We start from the raw sequence: 19691 nt of genomic DNA on the forward strand, positions 1-19691 counted from the left end.
TTCAGCAATGACTTTATATATAAGCATGTAGGCATTTCGTGGCAAGAGTATAGATGTATATGAAAACAGAATAAAAGCAACAACATTTATAAACATATATAACATTAATAAGTGAGTATGAATGTTCACTTTCCAGGTATGTTATTTCGGTTGTTTCGCTGCTTGCTCCTGTGCGGATTTGAAACCAAACTCCTTCAATTGTTTCATACATCCCCGGGCTTCAGCTCTCCCCCAGTATGCCGCCACCAGGGGGCGTGTTTCTTTGAGGAAGAGAGGCAGGATACCCAGAAGGACCAGTCTGTTCATGAGTACTGTCAGTGTGATGTCAGCTGCACTGTAGTCGTTGCCACACAACCATGCGCCTGCAACAAAAGGATGAGCATTCATAAACAATGATTTCTCCCTGCCACGTGTAACCATGGTTACGAAACACGGATCAACATAACCGCGGGCACTTAGGTCAGTGCCTTCATGAAGTAGACTATTTCATTCGAGGTGTAACGTGGCGATGTTATACGTTTAAACTACCCGAAGGTAGATGTGCATTCATCTATTTCCGGTGCTGTCCTGTTTCGCCGTCAAGAGTTCATTTCAAGCACAGGTCTAGATGATGTACATCATTCCCATGTTGACACTGTTGTGTTTTGTCTGTTGTTTACGCCACACTCATCTTTTGATACACACTGGGATTGATTTTTGGTTTTAGTTTGTTGTTTAACGCCACATGCAACAATCTGGACGGGACAATCCAGTGATTGACATTATGAGCATCGTTCTACGCAATTGGGATAAATGACATGTGCCAACCAAGTCAGCGAGCCTGACCACCCGATCCCGTTAGTCGCCTATTACGATATGCATGGGTTGCTGAAGCCAGTTCTAACCCGGATCTTCACGGGTTGAGGAATCATGGCATGTGAAGAGAATTAGTATTGACTCCCCGACTGATAGACAAAGATGTCTCTAAACCACTTAACCAAACTAGGACTGCTACATACTAGTGTTGGGAATTGGTTAAAATGTCATAATTGATGATTGGTTCATTACTACCGATCAATCATCGAAAATAATTGGTTAGCATCATTTATGAAATTTGTTAATGCACATAAAAATAAGGTAAAAACCAAGTAGTTCTCTCCGGTTTTTTTTGGCAACATTTCACATCTTTAAAGGATGACTAGTATGTTAGGAACATAAATTTCTTGGAATCTTTAAGATAAATTCAATCGTGACTTGAAACGAGCTTTTATAGTGCTTACGAAATGTAACAGACAAAACCAACCACGTGAAAAATATTTTTAATGAAAACAAGTGTTCCAGAATTGGTTGTGTTCGATTATGAGAAATTGTAATCGATTGCTTGGTCGTTTAGTCACTACGACCAATCTTCGATTATTTCAATTAATCGGACCACCACTACTACATACTACTGCAAATGTCGGCATTTAAACGGGTCCCTGGCTCCATCCATTAGAAGTCTTGTTTCAACGCTACTGATCAAATTCATACAAGAAATAAATAGAGCACAAGTACCTGGGCCTGTTTTCTCAAAGAGGTGTCAGCACTATGACGTCGTCGTAAGTCTATGTACAGCGTTTGCTTTGTGTAAGTGGACCTTGTTTTGTTTGTTTGTTGTTTAACAAAGCACTTAGCAATATTGAGTGAACCCTGAAATCAACTGTCCTATTCTACGTAAAATATCATATTTTGAAAACTTTGAGTGTCTTAAACTGTTACCATGGTAATACCTGTGTTTTGGTTGATGCACCTAGGGTCAGAGGTTAATAAAACCGACGACGACTGTGATCGAGGTGTTAGGTGACGACGTTTAGTAACGTTCATGAGACACTGACTACATCAACGCCACAGCTAAAACGCCGATTGCATCAGTTGGCGCAACTTCGGATTTGAGTTGGATGCAACATACAGATTGCCTCGTTATGCGTGTAGTCAGTGATAAAGGGTTCGGAGAAGTAAACCTGCAACTGCTGATAAACTAGAAATATTTGCATTTCACAAAATGTTGAGAATACCACGATGTCATAGTGTTGACCCTGAAAGTCAGCACTTAATATAGATCGTACAGCGTGTCACTCGCCAAGCTTAAACTTGTATTCAAGACGCGTAAATGTGTTCATAACCTTGAATGTGACCTGCACCTATATAGGCTACGACACATATGTTCCTGGAAAAAAAGCCAAATACCAAAGAGCATGATATCGGTATATGGTTTCGATGGCAATAGACGATAACGTCACAAATAAAAAGAGCCTAACAAATAACCTCTGTTAAAGTAACAGTTATAGGAATAAGCATGCAGACCTGATGTATAAGAATGTGGTGCGCAAATATGACTCATCGAAAATATGATTTGCAGCATGCTGGATGAGCACTGCCTCACGTACATAGGATAACCATGGACACAGAGCTATAGCATCACATATGTCACCCCGAGGAATATTCAGCAGCCATTGTTGCCACCAAATACACATAATAATTCGCTCTTACGACAAACATCGAGCACACGTATCTATTCTGGCTGAAACCTGAAAGCAGTTGAAAAAACGGACAAAACCTTTTCAGCAATCATCAGAAATCTCTGCCGGGTCAGCTGTATGATTCTAACTTTACGTTTTGCATTTGTTTGTATAAAATAGTGATGATACCAGGTTTCGACGGAATAAGGCACCGGTCACAAACACATGCAAAGGCGAGTTAATTGTTCATCTAATATTTTGGTGACTATCTCCTTGTTTATATCACAAAACACAAGAAGATATATGAAACAATTCAACAATGCCATGACCCTAATCTGATCAGGCTGCTTGGACATCGTCAACAAATATAGAGCAACTAGCAACTAAAAGTGGATGCCGGTTGGTAAAACTATCAGTGAGTGAGCTAGTTTGGTTTTACGCCACTTTTAGCAGTATTCCATCAATAACACGACGGGGGACACCAGAAATGGGCTTCACACATTGTGTGGGAAATCGAACCCGGTCCTTCGGCGTGACAAGCGAACGCTTTAACCACTAGGCTACCCCACCACCCCCTGTAAAAACTATCAGGATATCTCCACAACTGACCTCCTCCCGACTCCTTCAGCTTCTGTTCAACCTTGTCAAACACTGCCTGTAGTTCGTCAATCTTCGCCGCCACCTTCTCAGTGTCGGTAATCAAGTCCTTCCTTTTTTCCATGCCTTTCAATTTCCGTTCAATGTTATCTTTCACATCCGGCATCTTTTCAGCGAGCGCCATCAAGGCCTTTGCAGCTTCAGCGCTTCGTTCTCTCATATCTAAACCAACCCAAACACTAAGTGAGAAACATCCGATTTATAGTTATAGCATGACCTCATTCAACATGACATTGACGGTTATCAAGTGTCTCCTACGATAAATTGCGATATAAGCTAATACAGTGGAAGCTGTCAAACCCGGCAGCTGTACAATCCGGCAAGCTGTCAACACCGGCATAAAATCTCAGTCCCGTCCGTGGCTAGTACATGTATCATAATTTAAAAGCTCTGCAATCCGGCAGCTGTCTCGGCATGAAATGAGCCGCCCGAATATGTGTTTATACAGTAATCAGCGCTGTCTAATCCGGCGTTTGGTGAGGAGTTGGTTGGATATGTATTGTCACCAATTAATCCTGCGTTAAAACTACATGCTTGCCGACAAAGATAATTTAATCTTAGTTCAATATGGGCATACTTGTACATGTAATTAGTGAGTTGAGAGAGAAATTGAGAGAACCACGTTATACAACAATGTATATGAGAGTGATAAAACTGGTTCAGTTCTAGTCGTAGGTAACCGTGTCATCTCTACAATCCGGTACGCTGTCTAAACCGGATTGTTTTTTAGTACGGATGTATGCCGGTTTACACAGCTTCCACTGTTATGCTTTTCCATCTTTAAGTTAGCTAAGATTTTCTAATGTCAAGAGAATTATTTGATTGGATGACTTTTAGCGACGAAGCAATGATAGGAGTAGGGTATTTATCATCACAGAACAAATTATAATGCACTGTATAATAAAGGATGACATGTGTCAGCCTTACGCTCCAAGTGAGGGCATACCATGTGGTTGTCAGGTAAGTCTAATACAGTGGGATCTGTCGAATCAGGAGTTTTGTTGAACCGAAAGATGCATGTATCCGGTTTAAACAGATGCCAGAGAAAAAGGAAAAGAGCATTAAGTTCATCAGGGTTATTATGGTCCGGTACTAACAGATATCCGGATACGACCGAGTCCGTGGCAACTGGTCCATGTAACGATGCATCTAAAGGCATGTAGACTTTCATGGTCCGACCTGCGAAGATGTTTTTCCCTATCCGTATGCGTACCAGCCAAAGTGCAATGGACAGAAGAGTTCGCACCACTGAATGTCAAGAGAAAGATTTTCACTCCTCCGATTTCAATGTCGTTGTACACTTATCTCTACAAGTCAAACCATCGGTTGATATCATGAGCAATAACATCTTCGGCGTATTATGAAAAAGACATAGGCAGACCCATCATCTTCAACGGACCCTAACGACATGAATGACATGCTTTGAACCTATTTTCATCCGGAAATAGTGTCGTTTCGAACAACCCGTGTATTCAAATCATATCAGTGTTAGAAAGCTGAAGAAAACGCTTTAAGCACACGGGAAACCCACAGATGTGGGATAACAGTGTTAGAAACCTTTCAAAATTTCTCACTAGATCACAGAACCAGTCCAATAATTAGTGGTCATATCTGTGCTTCACTGGTCCACTGGAGTGAATGCGCATGCTAGACTGGTTCCTGTTCTCCCATGCGCTTCGACTTGCGAGTATAACTCACTTTTTAATTCAAAGACAATTTAAATTATTTAGATGGGGAAAAATTTCACTGGCCACCAGCGCCACTGCAAACTTATCATTTAGCGGTCCTGATGAGTTTTTACTAGTCAGGGACCACAGGACCAGTGTAAATTTCGCACACTGGGATAATGGCTAATGGTGTGAACGTTGATGCAGGCATGACTAAGGGATGCAGGGCACCGTTTCACAAAGCTATCGTAGCGCTACGACTGCCGTACCTCCTATACTTTAACATAGACTTATGTAAGAAGCGATCTTAGCGCTAAGGTGATCGTAACTCCCATACAGTAACAAGGACACCCACGATAGTTGTAGCGCGAAGGCTGCTTTGTACAATGACACCGTGGACAGCGACCTCCCTGCTAATCTAATTACGTGAACGACATAACCTAGACACTCTTATCAACTAAAGGAGCTTTGCAAATGTACAGGTTTATTACCGTCTTTGGTGAGCTTGATGGGAGCATTGATTCCCGTGACAGACATCTCTGGGTTGTAAAACAACCCGAATGTAATCAATTCTATTGGTACCTCTGTCGTCAGCAGGGAGCGCCATCTGGCGACGTCTTTCCCAACATCAGTGTCAACGGACGGCACCAAGCATGTTTCTGAAACATATAACATTGTTATCGTATGTACGCTGATGTTTTCCATTATTTCTATTGTATTATGTCTGAGTTCTATAGCGCCATGGACAACAAGTATCAGTCAGCTGACACCTGATCCTCCATTTAATGCCATAACAAACATGGAGTTCTGGGGACATTAACCACCATGGAAAAGCAAACCTTTGCAAGAGCCTCACGGTGAAAAGGCCAGATAAGGGTTAGAGAGGTTTGATTAGAACCAGTATGTATAGTATGACCAGAAATTATTGAGAATTTTAGGAATATGTTTAATTGGATTTCTAGTATAAACAACCTTTACCAGCTATCAAGTGCTTGGTTTCATTCAAGAGAGACAACTCAGTTAATCCTTTTTCATTAGTTTGTGAACAGTTATCCCCCTTTGTTTACTTGCTAGCAGACCACATTTTCAGTGATCCTCAGTATGGATGATTTAGAGAAGAGGAAGTTGAGTTTTATAACAAGGACATCAGATCAGCTAAAGTGATTTCAAATAGAACAGGCATCCTTTGTCCACTGTTTATCGTGTTTTGAAAAATATTGCAAATGGATATGGCATTGAGCACCAGGGGGGCGCAGGTAGGCCAAGAAAATTGACTGTCGGTGACAGGAGGCGGCTTGGTATTCTTGTTTCTAAAAACAAACGAAGGAGTTTAGAAAACTTCAGGCTGGATATGATTGATAGAGGAACTGTGGCTGTCTGTAAGGAGACAATTAGAACTGAGCTGCATGCAATGGGTTGGCAGAAAAGTCGAGGAATTCCATCACCGATCATGAAACCTGAACAAAAGGAGCGAAGGTTGAACTAGTGCTTACAGCATAGAAATTTTAACTGGGACAATGTGATTTTCTCAGATGAAAGTTCTATGTGGCTATTTCCTAATACACTGAAATTCTGGACCAAACAAACTGAAAAACCTTTGTATCAGCACCCAAAGTACAGTCCGAAATTTAACGTGTGGGGTGGCATATCTGTGTTTGGGGCAACGCCCCTCTGTGTATTTGAAGGGAATATGAACAGTGAGCGATACACAGATATTCTCGAGGGACATTTACTTTCATCTGCTCAAGTGTTCTATGTTTGGATTTTCCAGCAGGACAACGACCCAAAACATCGTTCAAAGCATACACAGGCCCGGTTTCGGACCCAAAATATGACATTATTAGATTGGCCAAGCTATAGCCCTGACCTAAATCCAATAGAAAATGTTTGGGGACTTATGAAGGAAAGTGTCAATAAGAAAAATCTAACAAATATTGCTGAAATGAAAGAAGACGTGGTCCGATATTGGGACAGCATGGACCAAGACTTTCTAACTTCTTTTGATCAGTAGTATGCCCCGCCGCATTGAAGCCTGCATTGCTGCCCATGGTGACTTGACAAAATACTAACTGTTCTTTGAATCTGGAGTTATGTTCTGCTAATAGTGACATTTAATACGTGAGTAATGAGTGAAAAAATAGAAAAATTTACAATCTTTAAATTCTCCATAATTTCTGGTTGTACTGTATGTATGTATGTATGTGTGTATGTATGTGTATGTATGTATGTATGTATGTATGTATGTATGTATGTATGTATGTATGTATGTAGGTGTATGTCTCTCTCTTTCTCTCTGTATGTGTATGTATTTTTAATATGAAACTTTTCAAAACCTTATCTGTTTCAGCTAAACATCCCCGTCAGACGTACCCGTGATGATCCGGGTTAGAATTGATCTTCAGCAACCCATGCTTGTCGTAAGAGGCGACTAACGGGACTTGCTTGACATATGTCATCGTGCCCCAATTGCGTAGATCGATGCTCATGCTTTTGGCAACTGGATTGTCCCGTCCAGACTCGATTATTTACAGACCGCCGCCATTTAGCTGAAATATTGCTGAGTGCGGCGTTAAACAACAACCAACAAAGCAACCAACCAGCCCGCGCGACGCTCAGCCTCAAATGTCAGTTACTGCGGAAACGTCCCCAGAGAGAGTACCAATTCCAGAGCTCTCAACCAGATAAAATGAGGAAAATCAGATCCTAATCCCGTAAACACTACCATCCAGTTGCGTGGTTTAACTGATAAGGCCCGGCCTAGTACAGCACAAGCTACACCAGTTTCCGATACTAACATTTGGCCTTTTGTCAACGTGAAATGAAAACCAGTGATACAGCATGATTCTTGTTTTCGTTTTGTCTGTGACCTATTGGTTTGGACGACTGCGTCTGGTCAGTGCCATTAAGGCCATTCACATGTGAAATGTGGGGATTCCGATGTAAAATATTTCCCAGCATGTCGTAAGAATGAGTGAGGTGGGTTAACGCGTTTTTGAGTGAGTGAGTAAGTTTTACGCAGCACTCAGCAATATTCCAGCTATATGGAATCGGTCTGTAAATAAACTTGTCTGGACCAGACAATCCAGTGCTCAACAACATGAGCATCGATCTATGTAACTGGATACGATGACATGTATCAAACAAGTCAGCGAGCCTGACCACCTGATCCCATTAATCGCCTCTTACGACAAGCATTACTGGAGATCAATTCTAACCCGGATCTTAACGCGTTTTTGAACAAAACAAAACAAATCATTTGCAGTGATGTCACAGCTGTCAGGAAATCCTTAAAGGTCACATGCAACCAAAAAATCAAACATAATTAAAACACAATTATCACTTCTCCATGACATATAATATGCATTGCTGATTATGAAAATGCAAATAAACAAAATTATAAGCGTATAATCGCAAATCAAAAGTGCAATATTTTGTACTTGGGTTTACCTCCCTCGAAACGAAGCAGCCGGGATACCGAACCCAGTCAGAGCGGGTGGGTGTGCACTCAAGTGTAACGGCTGGTTCATTAGCAGATGCCGCCTTCACGGCTCATTGTGTGTGTATATATAGAGATGTTGGGTTTTGTAAATACATGCTCATTTTTTGTGTATAACATTTTGCAATCAACAGACATCATAACATGTCATGTGTTCAAGTATCACACCTGCCTGTCTGTGTAATTACATAATGTGACAGAGACCGAACTCGGGCCATAAATCAATGCGTTTTGTTTATGGTGTATAGCCTGATTGGTGTTAAGTTCAAATTGCATATGGTCAGTGATCGCAGTTGTGTATTGAATATTGTCATTAGCAGACAGGCAGGCAGACACACATGTGTCAATAAAACAAGACATTGAGTTTTGTCTGTGACAGCGACATATCTATATCACAGTTAGAAATTGTGTCAACGCTAAATAATGACATTGCTTTTAAGTATCGAACTGAGAAAGTGACTCGGTAAGAAGAACGTGTGGTGAAATAGACAAATGAAATTATATAAACAGTTTATTTACTGTCATAACATATAAAAAGCTCGCGCCTGTGAGACATCAACAAAACATTATGAAAATAGCTCACACCAAAGCCTTCACCGAGTATTCACCAGACAGCCCGCTTCCAAGTTGCGCGAACCTATTTCACTGCGCACATGCTATGAGCGCAGCCCAGCTGTTGAAACCCGTATTCCCCAGAAAAGTCTGGGGAAAATTAGTGAAACGTTTGAACTCCGATTTCGCGCGTTTTTTTTCATCGCGTTATTTTTCAACTTTATAAGTTGAATTGCATTTTTGACGCTTTGTTTCGGTAAGTCCATACCGAAAGGTATCAGAATCTGCAAAGTTGTGTTTTACGTTGCATGTGACCTTTAAGAGGTGCAAGTCGTTTAACACTTTGTTGCAAGGGTTAGGTGTAAGACTAATACTTTGTCTCTGAAAAAATATAACTGTGATGGAAACAAATAATTCCTTTTAAATTAAGAAGGAGCCCAGTGAGATGGGAGATACTGAACCCGAGGAAACTAGACTTGCTTCATTTAGGGCTTTTAGCATTACCGACAGGGCTGAGCGGAAGGGAAAACAATGCAGTTCAGGGACTGTGAGACAGGTGGGTGTCAACGATTATCAGATCCACGTGGAAATTGTATAGGTCCATGTGAAATTACCTCGAAATTACCCTAATTTTGACCTCGAGACAAACGTACGTTCGCCAATTCAAAGTTCGACACAACAGTATTAAGATCCTTCAAAACGAACACGTGTGACTTTGACCATTGTGACAAAATGTGATAATCAATGTACAACAGCATCCCAAATAGAGAAGTGTGGTGGTTAATACTCGTTTGTTCGTCATACGGAGGATTCGTTTTTTTTTAATATTTAGGGATTGATTTATCAGTAGCACCGTGAAACCGATTCGTTGATGAATCGGCGGTAGCTTTTATGGGTCTCCCATCACTTCCGCTCAGTGACCAAGCACCTGCAACATAGCGAAATATCAACCCTCCCACTTGTCTGTATGACTGATGTACAATGCACATGGTCTGTCTTTTACCTGTGGTTTGTTTGTCGAGATGATCTATGATGTCGTCCGATTCGGGCAGCAGCTTGTCATCGAATTGAAGCAGAGGGACCAGACCGTTAGGGTGAAGTCGGTAGAACCATTCCTGCAACTGCTCGTTGGCCATGAGGTTGACAAACACGGGTTTGAAGTCGATTTTCTTCTCAAAGAAAGTCAGGAGAACCTGGAACACACAAAGGAACAACGCCATGGAACCGGCAGTCGCTTGTTATTAAAAAAAAAATGAAATAAAAAAAATAAGAAAAATGTTTTCTAGCATCAGTTTAATATCTCGCTTGTGAAACTCGCCCAGAATAATGACATGCGGTTGTTTCAAGGGTATTTAACAAAATTCTTTAACACTGATATGTCAATCTTCCAATTAAGCTACCACTGATATGTCGAAGAGCTAAGCCGCTACTGATATGTCGATTCACTAAGTTAACACTGATATGTCGAACTTCCAAGCTACCACTGATATGTCGAATTACTAAGCTGCTACTGATATGTCTATTCACTAAGTTAACACTGATGTGTCGAACTTCCAAGCTACCACTGATATGTCGAACAACTAAGCTGCTACTGATGTGTCGAATCACTAAGCTAACACTGATATGTCGAACTTCCAAACTACCACTGATATGTCGTAAAACTAAGCTGCCACTTATATGTCGAAGAGCTAAGTTCCCACCGACGTGCAGAAGCTCTGAGGTCCCCTTAATACGCTATGTGATGGCTGGTTACAACACATATTTCGCAGCGTTATTGTGCCAGGAATCCATTAGACTTTGGACCCTTTCTCGTCCATAACTTGGCATCACCATCCCTCACATCACTATTAATTCCATCGTATTTTGTTTCATGTGCTGAACAGTGAAAACTGGGGATCATAAATATGTTTGGCATTTCTTGACGAAATAAGCTGCTCAGTCTTTACAACAAAACATATATCCTAAAATATTCCTCATCCTTATAAACCGTTTTGTTAAGTAAGAATTATCAGCCGGAAAGGATAAGCTTCCACAAATATAACACCCTAGTGCTACCGTACTACGCTACCAATAATACACAACCTACTTTTGCTTAAAAGCAACACATGCCTTCATCTCAAGACGCAGTTTTTGATATTTCGTTAAAAAATGTAAACATTAAACAAGTTTTATAGCCTCGATGAAGAAGAAAGGGCCTGTACAGCTTGCTCTTTTTCATAGAAATGTGACCGATAATGGCATTATAATTCACCAGCTCTACAGGCGTTTTGTCATATGCGTTTAACTATTCACAACGAGTCCGCCAGGCGCCACATGTCTCTGGTAAATGGGGACAACATTCACAGCGTTTAAGTAGCTCACGATTAACATGCGCTGAGTAGCTATTGTGTGGTTTTAAATATATCCACTCACCCAAAGTTTTAATCTTTCAGTTTCGTCCAGTGGGTTCAGGCATTATTTAAACTTTCGTTTTCAAGCATTTTGGCTAAAAAGGACAGGCTTACAGTATCCATTCAATACGTATTACGTTAGCTATGGTACGACGCTAGAATTAGCTCGACACATACAGCTGTGGTAAATACTCTATGTACAGTACAAGCTACAATTAGTACGTCACGTATTGTACCAAGTTACCTCGAAAGTGGCAACCTGCTACCATTAATACGTCACGGACATTACCAAGTTAGACCAATACGACACGAACGTTACCTCACTACACCAATAAGTCACATACGTAACCACATTAGACTAATACGTCACAGTATGTTTCCAAGCTGCACCAATACGACAAGAATGTTACCTGATTACACCAATACGTCACATACGTAACCACGTTAGACTAATACGTCCCAGTATGTTTCCAAGCTTCACCAATACGACACGAATGTTACCTCACTACACCAATACGTCACATACGTAACCACATTAGACTAATACGTCACAGTATATGTTTCCAAGATGCACCAATACGACACGAATGTTACCCGATTACACCAATACGTCACATACGTAACCACATTAGACTAATACGTCACAGTATATGTTTCCAAGATGCACCAATACGACACGAATGTTACCTGATTACACCAATACGTCACATACGTAACCACGTTAGACTAATACGTATGTTTCCAAGGTATACGAATACGACACGAATGTTACCTACTTACACCAATACGTCACATACGTAACCACATAAGACTAATACGTCACAGTATGTTTCCAAACTAGACCAATACGACACGAATGAAACCTACTTACACCAATACGTCACATACGTAACCACGTTAGACCAGTACGTCACAGTATGTTTCCAAGCTACACCAATACGAAACATATGTAACCACTTTAGACCAATACGTCAAAGTATGTTTCCAAGGTATACCAATACGACACGTACGCTACGAAGCTACACCATCACTGGCGGATCCAGAGGGGGTTGGGGTTGGGGGTTTGGTGTGTCCCTGAACACCATCAATACGTATGTAACCACTTTAGACCAATACGTCAAAGTATGTTTCCAAGGTATACCAATACGACACGTACGCTACGAAGCTACACCATCACTGGCGGATCCAGAGGGGGTTGGGGTGGGGGGTTTGGTGTGTCCCTGAACACCCTTCGCCACCCCTTTGAAAATTCCTCGATTCGTCTATGACCATTACGCCATGAAAGTTATCAAACTACACCCCAGAAAAAATTTAAATCAACATAAGGTAAAATAAATAAATAAAATCAAATCAAACACATGTAAATATGAAATATACTCTCCCCAAAAAGAAACGCATATAGGAATTTCAACTGTATTCTTATGTTTATTTTGAAACATCTTGTAGGCTTTATGAGTCAATGAAATATAGCGAAATTGCACACTGGGAATGCAGACTTATCCGTCTTTGGCACCAACTCGAGGAAAGTCAGTTTGAGTGTCACATGGAGACGTGTGGTGGCGCTGAAGTCAATACCTCGTGTGACCACCGTGGGCATCCAGAACTGCACGGCATCGCCTCGGCATCGAACGAATAAGTCTCAGAATCTCGTGTTGCCCAATCGCAGCCCACTCTGCCTGTAGTGCCTGTGCGAGTTGCTGAAGTGTCTGGGGCTGAGGGTTACGGCGTCGCACCCGTCTGTTCAGGGCATCCCACAGATGTTCGATCGGGTTTAAGTCCGGTGATCTTGAGGGCGAGGGGAGCACATTGATGTTGTGGTTCTGGAGAAAGTCTCTAATGTGACGTGCTGTGTGGGGCCTGGCATTGTCCTGTTGAAACAACTCCCTCTGGCGATCAATGATTGGAAGGAGGTGTGGGCGTAGGATTTCGTCACAGTACCGTTGAGCTGTCAGGTTGCCCTGGATCATCACCAAATCACTTCTCCTACGGCAGGTGATCGCTCCCCACATCATAAAACTTCCCCGGCCGAATCTGTCCACCTGGGGAACGCAAGCGTCGGCGAAACGTTCACGTCGACGTCTGTACATCCGCATTCTTCCATCACGTCGTTCCAATAGAAATCGTGATTCATCACTGAACCAGATTCTATGCCAATTATGTAGGTTCCAGGCCTGAACGTTGGTGCACCATTGAACTCGATGTCGACGATATTGTTGTCGAAGCACAGGGCCAAAATAAGGTCTTCTGGCTCGTAAACCAGCCTCTCTCAACCTGTTCCTGACGGTCTGTGAAGAAAACCTCCTCAATCCGGGTATTTGTCGAGCGGTACTGGTCGCCGTAGCTGTTCGATGACGCAGGTGATGTACCCGGATGTAGCGATCCTGCGCCGCAGTGGTCGCTCGAGGTCGCCCACTACGAGGGGCATCTGCTACCGAATTCTGCCGGCGATATCTCTCCCAGAGCCGTGAAATGGTGCTTTGGTGAACATTCATGCGTCGGGCAACTGCACGTTGCGACTGGCCAGCTTCAAGCAAACCAATGGCGATATGACGGTTGGCTTCACTTAGACGTGGCATTTTGCGTTCGTCAACAATATTCCAAATACAGTGAATAATCGACAGACAGCGATCAACCTTTTATACCCATCATTGAAACTATCTGATCCCCAACTTTCATGTGCATTGCACGTGAATTGTGTATTCTGTGACACTGCACGCCGAAATTGAAACTAATGCTGTTAAATACGGGTATTTTACGGATGGTGCGTTTTGTTGTGATGTTTCAAAACATAAACACCATAGGACTCATAAACAGAGCAAAACCTTTTGTAAAATGAATCACGTTTTAATTCATTGCTACATGAAATTGCTATTTTTATGATGCGTTTCTATTTTGGGAGAGTATATAATATTTATGTGTATTGATGATATAGTGTCCGTTGTTTGCCTTCCGACGACTCCCACAACACTGACATTCACACGGTGTCCGCCTTGGTCACCTGCAGATAAGGTTTCTCCGACATTGATTTGACAGGAACTCTACAACATAGCAGGTCAGCTCGGGGGAATTCCTTGGCACATCGCCAAGACTTCACACCCATGGAAACGCACCGTCCTAAACATCTCAACAGAATGTTACATTCTACAAAGTTTCAATAGGCGCCGTATAGACACCACACAGGCTTGCACAAGCTCACGGCGCACAATAATCTAAATATATAACCTAAGAACGATAGGGAGCTACACCATCACTGGCGGATCCAGAGGGGGGTAGGGTGGGGGGGTTTGGCGTGTCCCTGAACACCTTTCGCCACCCCTTTGAAAATTCCTCGATTCGTCTATGACCATTACGCCATGAAAGTTATCAAACTACACCCCAGAAAAAAATTAAATCAACATAAGGTAAAAATAAATAAATAAAATAAAATCACACACATGTAAATATGAAATATACTCTCCCCAAAAAGAAACGCATATAGGAATTTCAACTGTATTCTTATGTTTATTTTGAAACATCTTGTAGGCTTTATGAGTCAATGAAATATAGCGAAATTGCACACTGGGAATGCAGACTTATCCGTCTTTGGCACCAACTCGAGGAAAGTCAGTTTGAGTGTCACATGGAGACGTGTGGTGGCGCTGAAGTCAATACCTCGTGTGACCACCGTGGGCATCCAGAACTGCACGGCATCGCCTCGGCATCGAACGAATAAGTCTCAGAATTTCGTGTTGCCCAATCGCAGCCCACTCTGCCTGTAGTGCCTGTGCGAGTTGCTGAAGTGTCTGGGGCTGAGGGTTACGGCGTCGCACCCGTCTGTTCAGGGCATCCCACAGATGTTCGATCGGGTTTAAGTCCGGTGATCTTGAGGGCGAGGGGAGCACATTGATGTTGTGGTTCTGGAGGAAGTCTCTAGTGTGACGTGCTGTGTGGGGCCTGGCATTGTCCTGTTGAAACAACTCCCTCTGGCGATCAATGATTGGAAGGAGGTGTGGGCGTAGGATTTCGTCACAGTACCGTTGAGCTGTCAGGTTGCCCTGGATAATCACCAAATCACTTCTCCTACGGCAGGTGATCGCTCCCCACATCATAACACTTCCCCGGCCGAATCTGTCCACCTGGGGAACGCAAGCGTCGGCGAAACGTTCACGTCGACGTCTGTACATACGCATTCTTCCATCGCGTCGTTCCAATAGAAATCGTGATTCATCACTGAACCAGATTCTACGCCAATTCGGTAGGTTCCAGGCCTGAACGTTGGTGCACCATTGAACTCGATGTCGACGATATTGTTGTCGAAGCACAGGGCCAAAATAAGGTCTTCTGGCTCGTAAACCAGCCTCTCTCAACCTGTTCCTGACGGTCTGTGAAGAAAACCTCCTCAATCCGGGTATTTGTCGAGCGGTACTGGTCGCCGTAGCTGTTCGATGACGCAGGTGATGTACCCGGATGTAGCGATCCTGCGCCGCAGTGGTCGCTCGAGGTCGCCCACTACGAGGGGCATCTGCTACCGAATTCGGCCGGCGATATCTCTCCCAGAGCCGTGAAATGGTGCTTTGGTGAACATTCATGCGTCGGGCAACTGCACGTTGCGACTGGCCAGCTTCAAGCAAACCAATGGCGATTTGACGGTTGGCTTCACTTAGACGTGGCATTTTGCGTTCGTCAACAATATTCCAAATACAGTGAATTATCGACAGACAGCGATCAACCTTTTATACCCATCATTGAAGCTATCTGATCCCCAACTTTCATGTGCATTGCACGTGAATTGTGTATTCTGTGACACTACACGCCGAAATTGAAACTAATGCTGTTAAATACGGGTATTTTACGGATGGTGCGTTTTGTTGTGATGATTCAAAAACATAAACACCATAGGACTCATAAACAGAGCAAAACCTTTGTAAAATGAATCACGTTTTAATTCATTGCTACATGAAATTGCTATTTTTATGATGCGTTTCTATTTGGGAGAGTATATAATATTTATGTGTATTCGATGATATAGTGTCCGTTGTTTGCCTTCCGACGACTCCCACAACACTGACATTCACACGGTGTCCGCCTTGGTCACCTGCAGATAAGGTTTCTCCGACATTGATTTGACAGGAACTCTACAACATAGCAGGTCAGCTCGGGGGAATTCCTTGGCACATCGCCAAGACTTCACACCCATGGAAACGCACCGTCCTAAACATCTCAACAGAATGTTACATTCTACAAAGTTTCAATAGGCGCCGTATAGACACCATTCAGGCTTGCACAAGCTCACGGCGCACAATAATCTAAATATATAACCTAAGAACGATAGGGAGATTGTTAGGTTGACCCCAATTGGGAGACATTTCTTAAAAAGTTAGGCTCCTGTATAAAGAAAACATCTTCTCGAAACGTTAATCGTGCTTGAGGGAAAGGGAAAGCAATTTACCAGAATACAAACTTGAAACCTCGATTGAAGAAATGCCGCGTGATGTGATAAAATTAGAATCTGAGAGTTCTGGTGCTACCAACAATTTCATCGTGTCCTGGATACTTGAAAATATATTTTGTTGCATAATAACCAGGATATTTAATTGAATATTGCAATGGTATACACCGCCCCCAATTCCACTGATTCTTTGCATATATTACTCCTAAGCTAGAGCGGTTAAAATGAAAAGATAAGGTAATACTATTTTCCGGAAGAATTTTGATTGGGTGGTATGCTTTCTCAATACAAATGTGGGTAAGGAACAAAACAAAAAAACTAAAATCAACTGAATATATATTTTTTAAAAACACGCAAATGACGTTCACATAAAAGCACTAACATATTTAAAAGCATAATCGAATCCCAATGGATAACAGGACATTAACTCTAATCTAGTATCTCTTATATTTTGGCATACAAAAACATTTTTGATGCATGTGTGGATAAAAATAACATTGAGTTTTGTTTTGAGTAAAACATCAACTGCCGGCTGGGGTGATATACTGTCAAGCCGTGTGATTACAGAGTTACCGGTCTCCGTTTATACGCTGCAGTCTTATTAACGTAAACATGTCTCGAACACAGACTAGCACCGCGTAGCAGTGAGGAAACAGGAAATATAATGGAACCGTTGTCTGCCGAAAGCTAGACTAAGGCTTAGTCTCTGAATATACATAATTTTGATAGTAACAAACAAGCCCATTTATATTGAAAAGGAGCCCTAGGGAGACCAGAGATTCAGAATCCTGAACCTGGGGAAATCTAGACTTGCTTCGTTTAGGGCTTTAGCACTACAGGGAAGGCTAGGCTGTAGGGAAAATAATGTGGTTCAGGGACTGTGAGACAGACTAGCCGAAAGCCAATTCTTGCCCTAACTAAAACGCATTCTCATTGAGAGTGCTGGAAGCTGGAAGCAACAGAAGAATGTATCGAAGACAATTTATATGTTTTTTCTTGAATAGAAGTACTGCCTCATTACGTGTGATACAAAGCAGAATTCAGCCCAGCTGATGTATAGGAGAGGCCATCTCGTATTTACACCAGCAGCTGAGCCACTAGCCTTGCTCAAAGGATGTACTGAATGCTGAGCACATGGATGTATAGTAATTCTATCCTTCGAAGAGTCAAGTCTAGACAAGCGGACAGTACATGGACCCCCGTCTGTTATTTATTATTTCTTAGAAATTTTCATTTAAACTATTTATATTTACCTCAGAGACTTGTGCAAGTCTAGTAAACCACGCGTGTTGCAGTACTTGATTTATTTACAGCGTGTTTTCCAACGAATGTGTGATTAACTCAGATGTACTATGTTGTTCCAGCCATTCCTAGTATGTTATTAACTTTCTGCTGGTATGTTATTAAATTACATAACAGTAAATTGAAAAACTTACTATGTTTGAAATTATAAGTCCAAATATTATTCAAATTTGAAATTTTGCCAGATATGAAATTAAATTTAATATAGGACAGTGACATAAGGCAGGCAGTGTCAGGTATTATCGGTAAACTTCCGTGCGGAACTAAGAATTCTTCAATGTCGGAACCGTGGGAAGAACTGGTCCCAAGACAGAATGTATCAAATTGTCTCTTTTGATAACAAAGTATAAATACTGTTTTGAATGCTCTAGTATATACTCATGCAGACACTTAAAATCAGGCTAACAACAATATAAAACATATCAACCTATCTTAACTTTTGAGAGAACCCCTGAAGAAAGAGTTCAAACTTGATTCAACAATGCTTCGGGACATACATTACGTATACAGAGCGAAAATCAACACTAGGGTAATTTCAACGTTCAGATTTCCTATGACTATTAATAATATTATTATCGCTATGACATATCAGTTGTAATGCTTTACACGTGTCACAGGCACGAAACGCTGTATTCTCGAGGAATGTGGTAGAACTTACCTTCTGAGAATAGTAGGACATTGGGAACTGATACAGCGTGTATTTCGGCTCGACAGCCATCTTGTTGAGCACCGTTCTCAGACTGACCGGCTGGACCGACTGCTGCAGAAGAATACGTCTTGTTTGCAGGGAGAGGCAGGCCGTGTGCACAAACGCGTTTTTATGTAGACTCTCAACATTATAGACTCCTTTCTATTGGTCGCGTTTAGATATGCGCATTAGGGCCTTTCCGTGAATTTTCTGTACGTCGCCATAAAGGATTTGTCATGATATGGGGGATTCTGTATCAAGATATCTTGCAAAATTGTTTGTTTGGGGAATAAAAGGCTTTTCTTATTCATATATTTTTAAACACATTGTTGAAGTGAAGTGAAAGGCAATTTTGTAATGTATCACGCTTAAATAAACACGTGACGGATATGTCTGCAGTAAAGTATATAAAATAAAAGTTTATTCAACCATTCCAAATAGTTCTCTGTCCGAAAATTTAAGCTTTTTGCCATCTCTACCGTTCTTACCGTTTATTGACAGTTGGTGTTTAGCTGTGTTTCACATCAAATACAGTTCAAGTTCGGTTTTTAAAAAATCGGTTATTTCGAATGGACTGTTTCTCGACCACGCTCTTTGGTTCCGACTGTGTAAATGTGTGGACAAAAAAGATGTTTGTTTTTTCTTGAAATAGACAACATATTTCCTTGTTATGAAATCCATGTCGGTTCAAAGCTTAAGTAAACCCTGCTCATGTTTACTGATGTTTTTCTTCTGATGGGACTATGTAGCTAATCTAGTAAGGCGCAAACGATGCAGTGATGAACATCGAACTACTCTATTTAATTGGGATGCATTGACATCCTCCAAGCAAGACGGCGAGAGCCTGACCTTCCGATCCTGCCCGGGAAGTTAGTCGCCTCTTTGACTTGCCAGGCTTAACACCTGATCCCGTTAGTCGCCTCTTTGACTTGCCAGGCTTAACACCTGATCCCGTTATTCGCCTCTTTGACTTGCCAGGCGTAACACCTGATCCCGTTAGTCGCCTCTTTGACTTGCAAGGCGTAACACCTGAT

General features: G+C 41.9%; 1 protein-coding gene across 1 annotated transcript; it reads right to left on the reverse strand.

The window, feature by feature from the left end:
• On the reverse strand, positions 1-18755 carry LOC124284948 (ganglioside-induced differentiation-associated protein 1-like). The gene is made up of 5 exons (XM_046721082.1): positions 18628-18755; positions 9853-10042; positions 5293-5460; positions 3087-3296; positions 1-362 (listed from the first exon to the last, which is right to left on the reverse strand). The coding sequence occupies exons 1-5, from the start codon at positions 18685-18687 to the stop codon at positions 142-144; spliced, it is 849 nt and encodes a 282-aa protein (XP_046577038.1). The 5' UTR covers positions 18688-18755; the 3' UTR covers positions 1-141.
• Between the last annotated feature and the right edge of the window lie 936 nt (positions 18756-19691).

The sequence above is a fragment of the Haliotis rubra genome, unplaced genomic scaffold (genome assembly GCF_003918875.1).
Source record: "Haliotis rubra isolate DU_JTF1 unplaced genomic scaffold, ASM391887v1 Scf11, whole genome shotgun sequence".
In the NCBI taxonomy this organism is placed as follows: domain Eukaryota; kingdom Metazoa; phylum Mollusca; class Gastropoda; order Lepetellida; family Haliotidae; genus Haliotis; species Haliotis rubra.

Bases quoted from the DNA above. Each gene is read 5' to 3' on its own strand.
- LOC124284948 (XM_046721082.1), bottom strand. From the start codon at position 18,687: ATGGCTGTCGAGCCGAAATACACGCTGTATCAGTTCCCAATGTCCTAC. The intron at 10,043-18,627 runs GTAAGTTCTACC...TGTGTGTTCCAG, and splicing joins TGTCCTACTATTCTCAGAAG to GTTCTCCTGACTTTCTTTGA. The intron at 3,297-5,292 runs GTAATAAACCTG...GGGTTGGTTTAG, and splicing joins CATCAAGCTCACCAAAGACG to ATATGAGAGAACGAAGCGCT.